This window comes from Equus quagga, chromosome 8 (genome assembly GCF_021613505.1).
Source record: "Equus quagga isolate Etosha38 chromosome 8, UCLA_HA_Equagga_1.0, whole genome shotgun sequence".
NCBI classification, from domain to species: Eukaryota; Metazoa; Chordata; class Mammalia; order Perissodactyla; family Equidae; genus Equus; species Equus quagga.
The window spans coordinates 87,796,016-87,808,564 of NC_060274.1; the positions used below are offsets into that span (position 1 = coordinate 87,796,016).

The following is a 12,549-nucleotide window of genomic DNA, read 5'->3' on the forward strand; positions in this document are numbered from 1 at the left end:
CAAACTCAGGTCTTGCTGAATCTAAAACCCAGAGTTTAAAATTTGTTTTTTAACTTTTTATTAAGATTATGATAGTTTACAACCTTGGGAAATTTCAGTTGTACATTATTGTCAGTCATGTTGTGGGTGCACCCCTTCACCCTTTGTGCCCTCCCCCCACCCCCCTTTCCCCTGCCAGAGTTTTAAATTTTAACTACTTTATATATTTTAAAAATTCTCATGAAAATTCCTGACTAGAACACTGACTAAAACTTAGAGAAAAATGGCCAGAGCAGTACGAAGAACATTTTTTCCCCTAAACCGTTGCGAGTAGGTTGCCACCATTGTGTCGCATCACCCCTGTGCATTTCCCACAAACACAGACATTTTCCTACATAACTCAATACATACATTAAAATCAGGAAGTTAACACTGGATACTTTACTACCTTTTGATCCTCAGACCCCACTTAAGTTCTGCCAAATGTTCCTGTGAGGTCTTTTATAGCAAAAGGATCCCATTCTGGGGCCTGGCCCGGTGGTGCAGCGGTTAAGTTCACACGTTCTGCTTCTCAGCGGCCCAGGGTTCGCCGGTTCGGATCCCGGGTGCAGACATGGCACCGCTTGGCACACCCATGCTGTGGTAGGCGTCCCACGTATAAAGTAGAGGACGATGGGCATGGATGTTAGCTCAGGGCCAGTCTTCCTCAGCAAAAAGAGGATTGGCAGTAGTTAGCTCAGGGCTAATTGTCCTCAAAAAAAAAAAAAGGATCCCATTCCCATATGTTCCAACGCTCTGGAATTCTTCACTCGATTTTTACCTTGACACGCTTGAAGATTTCAGGCTGGTTGTTTTGCGAAATACCCCTCACTGTGGGTTGTCTGACGTTTCCTCCTGGCTAGATGGGGCTCTGTATCTTTGGAAGTGCAGTGGCATGCCAGGGAAGCGATGTATTCTCATAAGAACACTCTCAAGTACCAACGGGTCGGCGACCTAACCAGGGCCTCTTCTGTTTTGTTTTCAGGTGGAATTTAGGCAAAACGTATAATATTGTTTTGGGGTTTGGACAAGTCGTGTTGGGAATGGATATGGGTCTCAGAGAGATGTGCGTTGGAGAGAAACGGACGGTGATCATTCCACCCCACCTGGGCTATGGGGAGGCCGGCGTGGGTGAGTAAGCGACAGTGTTAAAGGGTGTTTGGGGCACGTTCACCGTCTGAATTTTGTGGTTTTTGGGGTGCTGTATTTAAAACCACAATATGCTGCTTCCGTTTTAAACCCAAAGAATCTGTGGTTTTAATTTTTTTAAGTATTTAGCATTTTTGTTTGAAGACTGCTGTGAATTCAGTGTTAACCCCACGCTTCCTTGAGAAGGCAGAGGTTTCCATGAAATAAACCTTGGATCTTCAAATCCAAGTGTGGGAAATGTCCCTGAGGGAGCTTTCCAAGCAATTTCTCTAGCGAGGCCAAGTGCTTCCTTCTGGAATGTTTCCTGGGACGCTGGAATGCTGCAGGCCCTTGCTTTTTGCTTCTCCTGACCTTCTAAGCTATCCAAGGAGGTTTCCTCTCGGAAGAGATTGGTGTCGAGTTCTGGAAATACTGGCTGTACCTCGCCGTCTTGGCTCTTAGATGGTTTACTTCATGACTTCGGCCAGAATGATTCCTTCCCGTGGGCATTTGGGGGCCCCTTCTTTTTCAGGTTTTTTATGCTCCTGCTGTCTGGAGATGGAGGAGATAGGAATGTTCACTTGTGAAAACAATAGGCACTTTGGATCGATTTTCTCTTTTTCACAATTTTTAAATAATTGTAAAAATACTCTCTGCTACTCCCACCAATCCGAGAAGAGATATTTTAAAAAATAGGTTGTGTATCCTATAAGACCATGCTCCTCTGATATAGAATAAATAATTATAATACATAATTTACATAATATGTAATAATAATTTTAAATAATACAAATTACACTTTATATATTTATTCACATAGTATATACTGTTTTCAAGTTTGTGTTTATAGTCATATCTCAGATCGTGATTTTTAAGGCATACCGTATTATTCTTTAAGTTCTGCTGTTAGTTTTATTCAAAAGGTCTACCACTGTGGTCTCTATTAGTGGCTTTCAAGCTTTTTTTACCAAGGCACCCAGTAAGAAATACATTTTCTCTCTCAATTTGTATTACACATAAATGTACAATTTATACATATATACATACGTAGTTTTATATATTAAGTTGAAACTCAAGTTTCATAAAATAATACCTATCCTTTCCATGTGCAGTGTACTCTGATCTATTTTATTCTGTTCCTTAATTAAAAAAAAATGCTAGTCACCACCCTCTAAACTGATTTCATGACTCACTAATGGTCACTGTCTACAGTTTCGAAAAACCACTTGCCGATGCTGACTTTTTTGCTTTCACAAGAAATGTCTGCCATCCTTGAGGCAGCTGGAACCCGGGCTGGGGGAAGGAGGTTGAGACGGGCTTGCCTGCTGTCCTTGGCGCTAACACTGCCTCCTCCCCTGTCGGTGAGGCAGACGGAGAAGTGCCTGGCAGCGCCGTGCTGGTGTTTGACATCGAGCTGCTGGAGCTCGTGGCGGGCCTCCCCGAGGGGTACATGTTCATATGGAACGGCGAGGTGTCAGCCAACCTCTTCGAAGAAATTGACAAGGATGGCGATGGAGAAGTCCTCCTCGAAGAGGTAACTGACTGTTGAAGGAAAGTGGGACCAAAGGAGCTCAGGGAGCCTCCTTGGGCTGGAGGACCCATTCTGGATGCGGAGCCTTCTCAGAGTGAGGAGGGCAGCTGTGCTTTTTTCTTGTGATGATGATAACCTACACACTCATGGACAAAGCACTTTACATACAGAGTCCTCTTCCTCTCACACCCGTGGTGACGTGCAGCTCTCCATGTATTCCACCTCTGATTGTTCAAGGATGTCGCTCCAACCTTCTGCCCTGCCTCTCTTACATCATCAGCTTTTCTCCAGCTGCCGGATTGTTCGCATTAGCGTAAAAACGTGCTATTATTTTTCCTTCTCTTGATGCATCTTTCCATTTCATTTATTTCTTTGCTCCCTTTACAGCAAAAACTTCAAAAGAATTGTCTGTCCTCCCTACCTCCAATTCCTCTCCTCCCATTCTCTTTTAAACCCACTCCTGTCAGGTTTTTATCCCTCCACATCTCTGAACCTGGTCTTGCCAAGGCAACCAGAGCCTTTCGTGTTGCTGAATCCAACAGTCAGTCCTCATTCTCTTGTTTCAACACAGCTGACTCCTTTGCATGAAGCCTTCTTTCCCTGGCTTCCAGAACACCGCATTTTCTTGATGTTCCTTCTACCTCACTAGTAGCTCCTTCTCAGGTGTCTTCTCTCTGATCTTTCATGTTGGAGTGCCCCAGGCTAAGTCCTGAACTCGTTCTCATCTCCACCTTTATGTGACTCACTTGGTGGTTTCCTCCAGTCCCATGGCTTTACCATCTATATCCTGATAACCTCCAAATTTGTAGCTCCAATCCGGTCTTCTTTCTCCACTTCATGCTCATATACTCACCTGCCTGCTTGACACCTTCATTTGTTGAACCCCTGACATCCTCTCCCGTCACCGAATTGCTTCACCCAGAGCCCTCCCCATCTCGTTCAATGGCCACACTAGCCTTCCAGTTGCTCAGGTGAGAGCACTCAGCAATCTTTCTTCTCTTTCTCTCATAGGCCATAGTAAATCTATCAGGAAATCACTCTAGCTCTATCTTGAAAATACATCCAGAACTTGACCTCTTCACACCACCTCCACTCTACTGCATCTTAGTTCAGCGCCTGCCGTCTCTCGCTGGGACCTCTATCAAGATCTTCCTGCTTTCACCCTTGCCCCTCACAGCAGCCAGAATGATCCTTCTAAAACATAAGTCAGATCATGGCCTGGTTCGTCACAGAACCCTGCAAAGGCCCCCCTATTTCCAGAGTTTTGACAGTGGCCCATAAAAGCCCCACAAAGGCCCTCCATGGGCAGCTCACTGTAACCTCCTCTGCAACAGCTGTCCCCTTGACGTTCTGTGAACCCCCAGGCATGCATCCACCCTGGGCCTTTGCACCAGCTCTTCTCTGCTCAGAAGACACTTCCCCTAGATAACTTTTTGGCCAGGTCACTCTCTTCATTCAGGCCTTTGCACAAGGCTCCCTTTGTCACTGGGGCTGTCCTCTGACCACTGGATTGATGCTTCAACCTGCTTCCCCACCTACATGTACTCTTGATCTTCCTTACTTCGCTCTACTTTTTCATTTTTCTGGAGCATTTCACTTTTTAAGTTAATATGTAATTTACTTATTTTTTATGTTCATTTTTAAGTGTGTATCTTTCTCACTAGAGTATGCTAGATTTAAAAGGGCAGCATGTTTTGTTTGTTTATTGATGTATCTCTAGGGTCTAGGATGACTCTCAGCACACAGTAGACAATAAGTTTTTATTGTATGAATGAATGAATGAATGAATAATTGCAGGCAGCCGTGTTCCCAGAGGCTGGGGTGGTTACGGGTCAGCCTTTGGTGGGGAAGTAAGTGTTGACTTGAGGAGAAGAGATGGTCCAATGGCTGCTGTATTTTGGCTGCCTGGAACCTAAGGGCTCCTGGAGTCATTTAGTCAGGGCTTTTTTAATGTGCCTCTGGAGAAGAAAACCCAGGTCATGTAGCTCCTAAGATTTTGTCTGTTTTGTCAGCTCAGACTCAAATTCCAGCCCCATCACCCTTGGGCCACTCTGTTTCAGGCCCTGGCCTCACGTTCTCAGCTTCTGTATCTCATGGCCTGTCCTGTCCCCCTTGTCTCCAGTTCTCAGAGTACATTCACGCCCAGGTGGCATCCGGCAAAGGGAAACTCGCTCCTGGTTTTGACGCTGAGATGATTGTGAAGAATATGTTCACCAACCAGGACCGGAATGGAGATGGGAAGGTTACGGCTGAGGAGTTTAAACTCAAAGACCAGGAAGCCAAACATGACGAACTCTAACCCTGACATGAGCCAATTGTGTGACACCAAGCCCCCTGTCGTGGCAGGATTTGTAGTGAGGGCGCGAGGGTCTCTCGGAAGGCGAAACGTCAGCAAGTAGTAGATGGGTCACATGGCACCTGGGGCATACGTCAGGGGTGGGTCGATACACGTGGGGAGAATTTTAGGCTGAATGGCAGTGATGTTAAAGAAAATCGGTGCAGGGCGCCTTAGCATGGGCTGTGTAGAGTATTTAAAAGGCTGCATTGCCCACCACTGTTTTGTGAGCCTTCTGGGCAGTTTTACTATTAAAGGAAAATAGTGTCATCCAGAGGTTATATACATCTTGGAGGGAACAGAAGAGAAAGTGTCTAGGATGTCTACATAAAGAGGATTAAATTTTTTTTTTTTTTAACTTTCTGGTGTGCTAAAAGTGTTCTCCAGAAGGGCAGAAAAGACATAGGGCAAGGATTCCCAGAAGCCCCAGAACGCTTTCCTCAGCAGCCTGTATAGGCTTTGATGATGCCCAGCCTCCGTCTTCCCCCTACGCTCAAACACACACCCACACGTACACACACATACACACACCTGTGTTTCTCGAGTTAATCACACCCCACCGAGTTGTGGTCCTCCCATTGGCCAAGTAACTTAGGAGGTTAAAAAGAAAACCAGTGGACCAAACGAAAGGCATCTTGGACCATGAGTAGAGACCTTGATTCTGTGTTTGACGTGTAAGATTACCTGCTTCACTCTGTCTTAGTCCCATCACTCTACCCTGTAGTGCACTTTTCCCATCCTGAATCCTTTGATCAGCTAGATACGCACAGGGCTGGTGGCTAAGCCAAGCTGGAGCATCTCACTGTGGCATTCTAACTGATGAGCATAAACAGGGTGACATCCCTCTGCTGCTCGTTCGTGTCCTGGAGAGGGAGGTGCGCTGAAGGCTAGGGGCCTCTCTCTCCTTGGGATAACAAGGACACTGTACCTGCTGGTCTGTCCCCACCTTATGCAGTAATTACCTTGCTGCTTTATGTCCCCTGTCCCCAAGTGGTGGTGGCACTCACTCTGAAGTAACCAATGATTTTCCTTTTGAAACTGCTTTATTTTACTAATTTAAACTATTTTGTACTGATGTAGCCCTGAGATAGTTCATGAAAATGCCGTGCACTCATTCAATGGAATAAATGTTGGAAAACTGATCTTTCTATGTATAAAATATTGAATTATGTCATCTGGTTTTGTGGTGTTTTATTTAAAGGCTGAGAGGATCCCATGAGAATACACCATGTGGTCAGAATCCCTTTGATAAAAATTCTGTGGGACTTGGGGCCGGCCCCACGGCCGAGTGGTTAAGTTCGTGCCCTCCGCTTCAGCGGCCCAGGGTTTCTCTGGTTCGAATCCTGGGTGTGGACATGGCACCACTCATCAGGCCACGTTGAGGTGGCGTCCCACATACTACAACTAGGAGGAGCCACAACTAAAATATACAACTGTATACTGGGGGGATTTGGGGAGAAAAAGCAAAAAGAAAAAAAAAAATTCCGTGCGACCGCATTGCATCCAATTGGAAGGAGAGTGTGTGGGTGTGTATCAGTCACAGTCCTGACAGGAAACACCTCATGGGACTTGTGAAGAGAAGCTATGAAAGGGCTGTTTACAGAGATGTGGGCAGGGCTCCGGGACCCAGTAAGGATGTCGAGATACCCATGACAGCTGTTGGCCAGCAACAGTAAGAGGCTGCTCCACCCCTGGGCCTGAAGGGTCAAGGGGAACCCGGACGGGGCGGCCTGGTGGGAGTCGTGGAGGGACACAGCCACTGCCAGAACTGTGGCAGAGGAGGAGCGAGGGAGGAAACCCCCCCATCCTCTCTGTCCTGTCACTGGCGTCCAGCTGAACCCAGTCCGAAGCCAGAGGGAAAGGAGCTCAGGGGCTGGTGTTCTCAGAGGTCTGCCTTTTGGGGTTCAGAGAAAGGTGGAGAATGGCTCTGGTAGGGATCGGGCTGGGAGCAAATGGAGAATAACTAGCACATATGTAGGGGAAATATATACATATATAAATAATTGTCTTTTAAAAGCGAATGTTATTGTTTACTCTCTGCAGAAGCAACTTCAGGGACTCAGTGTGCTTTGGGTGGCAAAGGAGATGCCCATGGCCTTCCTGGCTGCTGCTGCCGTGGTCACTAATGCTCCTTCACCCTCTTCGACCAGCACACAGGCGCTTGGATTTTCACGTAACAGGATTCCTTAAGTGCGCTAGTTAGGGTAATAATCTTGCTAAACTGAGTTGCCCTTCGGAATGCATTTGGCCTGTAAGCTTCATTATCCTCACATACTGTGATGAAGGTAAAACTTTGTGCTTATTCCCTACAGCAGATTGTGTGTGTGTGTGTGTGTGTGTGTGTGGAAGCTTGGCCCTGAGCTAACATCTGTTACCAATCTTCCTCTTTTTAAGAATTTCTTCTCCCCCAAGCCCCAGTACATAGTTGTATGTCCTAGTTGTAAGTCCTTCTAGCTCTTCCATGTGGGATGCCGCCACGACGTGGCTTGATGAGCGGTGCTAGGTCTGCGCCCAGGATCTGAACTGGCAAACCCCAGGCTGCCAAAGCAGAGTGCACAAACCCAACCACTGCGCCACCGGGCCAGCCCCCTTACAACAGATTTTTAGTTGGTCCTGTTTGAATTTCTTCACTAGCTGTTTTCTACAGTGGTAAAGACAGGTTGGCTGAATAAAAAATACGTTTCTCTTATTTCTCTGGGGAAATTAAGGACTGTGGGCCTTAGAGCTTCTGGAGGAAAAGTTTAGCTCGTTTTTGCTTTTGTTTTTAAACTCTGCCTGCCTGGCCGCCTGAGCTGGGACATTGGTCATTTCTGGCCTTCAGACTCAGACTGGACTATTGGCTCTTCTTGGGCCTCTCGCCCTGCTGGCTCTTGTCTTCAGCTTTGTTGAGGTATAATTAACAAGTAAAATTGTAAGGTGTTTAGAGTGTATGTGATGACTTGATATATGTATACATTGTGAAAGGATTCCCCCCGTCTAGTCAATCAACACATCCATCAACTCAACTCACATATTTATCTTTTTTTTTTTTTTTTGGTGAGAACATTTAAGTTCTACTCTCTTTGCAAATTTCCCTTATACAATACAGTGTTATCAACTATAGTCACCATGTTATACATTAGTCCCCAGACCTCATTTATCTTATCGCTGAAAGTTTGTACCCTTTACCAACCTCTCCCTATTTGCCCCGCCCTCCAGACCCTGGGACCTCCTTTTTTCACTGTTTCTATGACTTCAGTTGAGCGTGTATGTGACCCTTGTGCTTGAAACACCACCAGGCTGTTTTACGAGCATAAGCAGTCTGCCCTATTTTGTTAAAATGAGCAAGTTTCACTCTCTGATTACTTAGGAATTTATCATACTTTTCAAAATGATTAATTACAAGAGAGAAAAAATTTTAATTTTGGCAGGGAAATTGGCCTGACTGTGAGATTATGCATAAGCACTTTCATATCTTAGGTTTCTAGGAGCAAGGTTGCTTTCTTTGAAGCCATGTTCCCTTGGCTTTCTTGGGAATCTGGGGTCTTTTTATAAAATAAGAGCACTGCTCCCAATTATTTATTGCTGGTTGTGGATATAAAACTTTTATGCTTATTGAAATAGTATTTGGGGACCAGTCCCATGGCTGACTGGTTAAAGTTCCATGTGCTCTGCTTCAGCAGCCTGGGTTTGAGGGTTCGGATCCTGGGCACAGACCTACTCCACTCAGTAGCCACGCTGTGGCAGTGTCCCACATACAAAACAAATAGAGGAGGATTGGCACAGATGTTGGCTCAAGGCTAATCTTCCTTAAGCAGAAAAAAAAAGGATTGGCAACAGATGTTAGCTCAGGGTGAATCTTCCTTAGCAAAAAAAAAAAAAAAAGATTAAATAAATAAACTAGTATTTGATGCTGTGTAGTCTTTGTCCTTAATGTTGGAATTTCCATAGGTCAGGGGATTCCTTCCAGCTTACGCTGGCCATATTTAAATCTCACTTAAATACAGACAATGTCCAAAGTTATTGTTCCTGCCAAAATTTTCCCTTTGAGCTCTAGTCTGCCTATTTGGTATCTTTTCTTGTATATCTCACAGGCACCTCCAACTCTGTATGTCCAAAATAGAATGTATATTTCTCCTCCCTTCCCAACACCCTCCATCCAAGCTTATTCCTCTCTCATTCTTCCCTTCCACCCTTACCCAAACCGGACATCTGTGAGGCCCCTCCTATTCACTCCCCCGACATGTTTAATCCAAAGGCAAGTCTTGTCATTTCTAAATCTACAACTACTGGAAATGACCCACTTCTTTCCAGCTCCACTGCCTCCGTCCCGGCAACCTACCATAATTTCTAGTTTGGACTTCTGCAGTAGCCACCTAACTGGTTTGCTTGGGTATTTCTTCCCTTACCAGTCCTTTTCCACGTCAGCAAGTGAGATCATGGCACCTATTTTTGCAGGGAGAGTAAAACCAAACTTACCATGATTTACAAAGCCCTGTGTGATCTGGCACCCACCCACTTCCCATTCATCTGATGTCATTCTTCCTTTTGTTCATAATAGTACTGTCCCACCCACTTCCCATTCATGTGATATCATTCTTCCTTTTGTTCATAATATTACTGTTAAACCAGTTCTCAGTTCTTTGAACACCCCATATGGTCTTACTTGGGACCTTGGCACATGCTGTTCCCTCTCCTTGGAATGCTTTTCCCTCAACTCCTCACATGGATGACTCCTTATCCTTCAGGCTTTGGCTTAAACATCACCTCCCCAATCTTTCTCTTACCCCCTTGTCTAAAATAGGTTCCTTGTTATTTGTGTTGTTTTCTTCATAACATTTGTCTTATGTATAATAGCTTCTTTTCTCCTTCTGTCTCATCCACTAGGATGAGACATGAGGGCGGGAAGCACGTCTGATTCATTTACGGTTGTTTCTCTAGAACCTTGCACAAAGTAAGCACTTAAGTGAATGACTCTTCATTTAATCCTCACCTCTAGAGTTAATGCCCCACTTTACAGATGAGCAAACCAAGGCTTAGAGAAGTTGGAAATTTACTGCAGATCACAGAATCAAAAACGCAGACCCAGGTTTGCCTGATTTCAAAGTCTGCCGTTACACCTCGGGGCCTTCTTATCATCTGTTAAACTTGTGCTGAAACACCAGACTAAGTAGGAAAAGTGGCACAGATTGTTCAATCTTGGAGTGACGTGGAGAAGTTTCAGGACTGGTCATTCGAGATCACTTGTCTTCTCCTTCCTGATTCTCCGTAGGGTACACCGAAGAGAAACTCCTGAGCCTGAAGTCTGGTTAAAAAACACCTTCAGTAATCTACCTAGTGACCTTTGGTGTCTATTAAACACACCATGGAATGTAGATTTCTTGTGAAATCACTCTGGAACAAGCTAGTATCTCTTTTGACAGGTTTGTCTTTTTTCCAGTTCCATCAAAATTGTTAATCTTAGCACTCAACACCGCTTTGCTTCACAAAGTAAAGTCTGAAATTGAGAAACACTACCGGCTAATGCTAGGCTCTAGAGAATGTGTAGTTACTATACACTCCCAACGTTCACTGGGGCTGCGAAATATCCTCCCATTTCATCAATTTCCCCAGACTGATGGGGGATTCTAACTCCTCATACTTTTGTGGATGGATAGTAGCTAACAACATCGAATTCTTGTGCTAAGCTATTCTAAATGCAAACATAAATTTTGAATGTCTACCTAGATGTAAATGAGCACATTTCATCCTCACACAGCCAGAGGATTGTCATTACCTTCACCTCACAGAGGAGCAAACGGGACACGGCTGAAATAACTTGTCTCGGTCACACACCTACTAAGTGGTAGAAAGAGGATTCAGATCCAGGCAGTCTGACTCCATAGCCCTGAGCTAACTGCTGCCAATCCTCCTCTTTTTGCTGAGGACAACTGGCCCTGAGCTAACATCCATGTCCATCTTCCTCTACTTTATATGTGGGATGCCCACCACAGCATGGCGTGCCAAGCGGTGCCATGTCTGCACCCAGCATCCGAACTGGCGAACCCCGGGCCACTGAGAAGCAGAACGTGCAAAGTTAACCGCTGCACCACAGGGCCGGCCCCCTCCATAGCCCATTTCTTAACGGCTGCATTAAACTGCTCTGAAAGCTGACCCTGAATACAACTATTTTACATATCAGCCCATCAGGGGCAGTGAGATGTGATAGGGTCCCAGGCATATAGTGGAGGGGCCTTGGCTTGATAATCAAGTTATCATGGTCGTGGCTTGTGCAGGGGCTGTAGACTGCATGCTCTTAAGGCCTTAATTTTATGGGAAGCTGACTGACCTACAGTCTTGGTAAAGGGCTGAGCCATGAGTAGAATGCAGGTCCTAACGTCAGTATCCTTTACATCTGTGCCATGCAGTATGTTTATCGGTGGAAGCATTATTATAAACTCCTTTGGAAAATAACCAACATGGCAAGCTCTAACAGCAATACAAGAGTAAAGAGCTATCACTAGACCAGAGATTCCCAACTTCATCCTATGTGAGAAAAGTCCTCCAGGTAATTCTGTTACTCCCATGCCACAGTATCTGCCGTAAAGCAAGAAGCTGGGTTTTGGGTTTGATTTTTAAAATACCTAAGCAGGGAACAGTCTAGCTTTTGCCAATGCATACTTTATTTCACTTATTTATTAAACAAAGGAGAAGCAGTGGTGGAGGATAAGGAGGGGCTGCCCCAGGAAAAAGGTTTTCATCATGAGGCTTTGACTTAGTGCCACACCTGATTGGACAGACTGCTGACCACACTGGATGTCCAGAACGAGCTGGATCATGCATTGTGTCTCACAGCTCAGATGCTTTAAGAAACTCAATTAGTTGCTCACAGACTCTGGAGGTCAAGGGATATAGTGAGGGTCAAATTTATCACAATGGCAAGTCTAAGCCCTGTGTACGCTAATTATGGGGCAGCAGAGATTTGGAATGGAAAGGCAGACTGCAGAGGAGAATGTCAGTTTCTAGCTTCACAGTACTCAGTTGTAGTCACCATGAGACCCAGCTATACTTTGTTTCCCACCTGAGGCTGTTTATAAACCTTTTTTTTTTTTTTTTTTTTTTTCTGAGGAAGATTAGCCCTGAGCTAACATCTGTGCTCGTCTTCCTCTACTTTACATGGGGGTTACCACCACAGCATGGCTGATGACTGGTGTAGGTCTGTGCCTGGGATCTGAACCCATGAACCCGGGTCGCCAAAGTGGAATGCACCAAACTTAACCACTACACTGTGGGGCTGGCCCCTGTTTCTGAATCTCCTAGACTTAGAATGAAGTACCCTCTTTTACTGATATTTTCAATGGGGAAAACAATTTTCCTAGGCCCCAGTATTTTCTGAAGGGCAGATTAAATTTTCTCTGCAAATATCTTTTTATCTTTAAACTTATGATGTGTAAATTTGAAAATAATCTACCTAAATAGCCACTATGACAAAGATATTAGGATTCATAATATCACATACACACACAAGAAAAACATGGCAGGTGCTTAATATTTGTTGAATCAATGAATAATAACAGTC

At 44.9% G+C, this 12,549-nt stretch overlaps 1 protein-coding gene across 1 annotated transcript in view; it reads left to right on the plus strand.

Annotated features, from left to right (window-relative positions):
* Positions 1-6,186, plus strand: part of FKBP9 (FKBP prolyl isomerase 9) — a 40,069-nt gene extending 33,883 nt beyond the window's left edge. The window contains exons 8-10 of the mRNA XM_046669534.1: positions 1,004-1,149; positions 2,517-2,680; positions 4,800-6,186. Of these exons, the coding sequence (XP_046525490.1) occupies positions 1,004-1,149; positions 2,517-2,680; positions 4,800-4,976 (487 nt within the window). The 3' untranslated portion in view covers positions 4,977-6,186. The remainder of the gene's footprint in view (positions 1-1,003; positions 1,150-2,516; positions 2,681-4,799) is intronic.
* Positions 6,187-12,549: the final 6,363 nt, after the last annotated feature.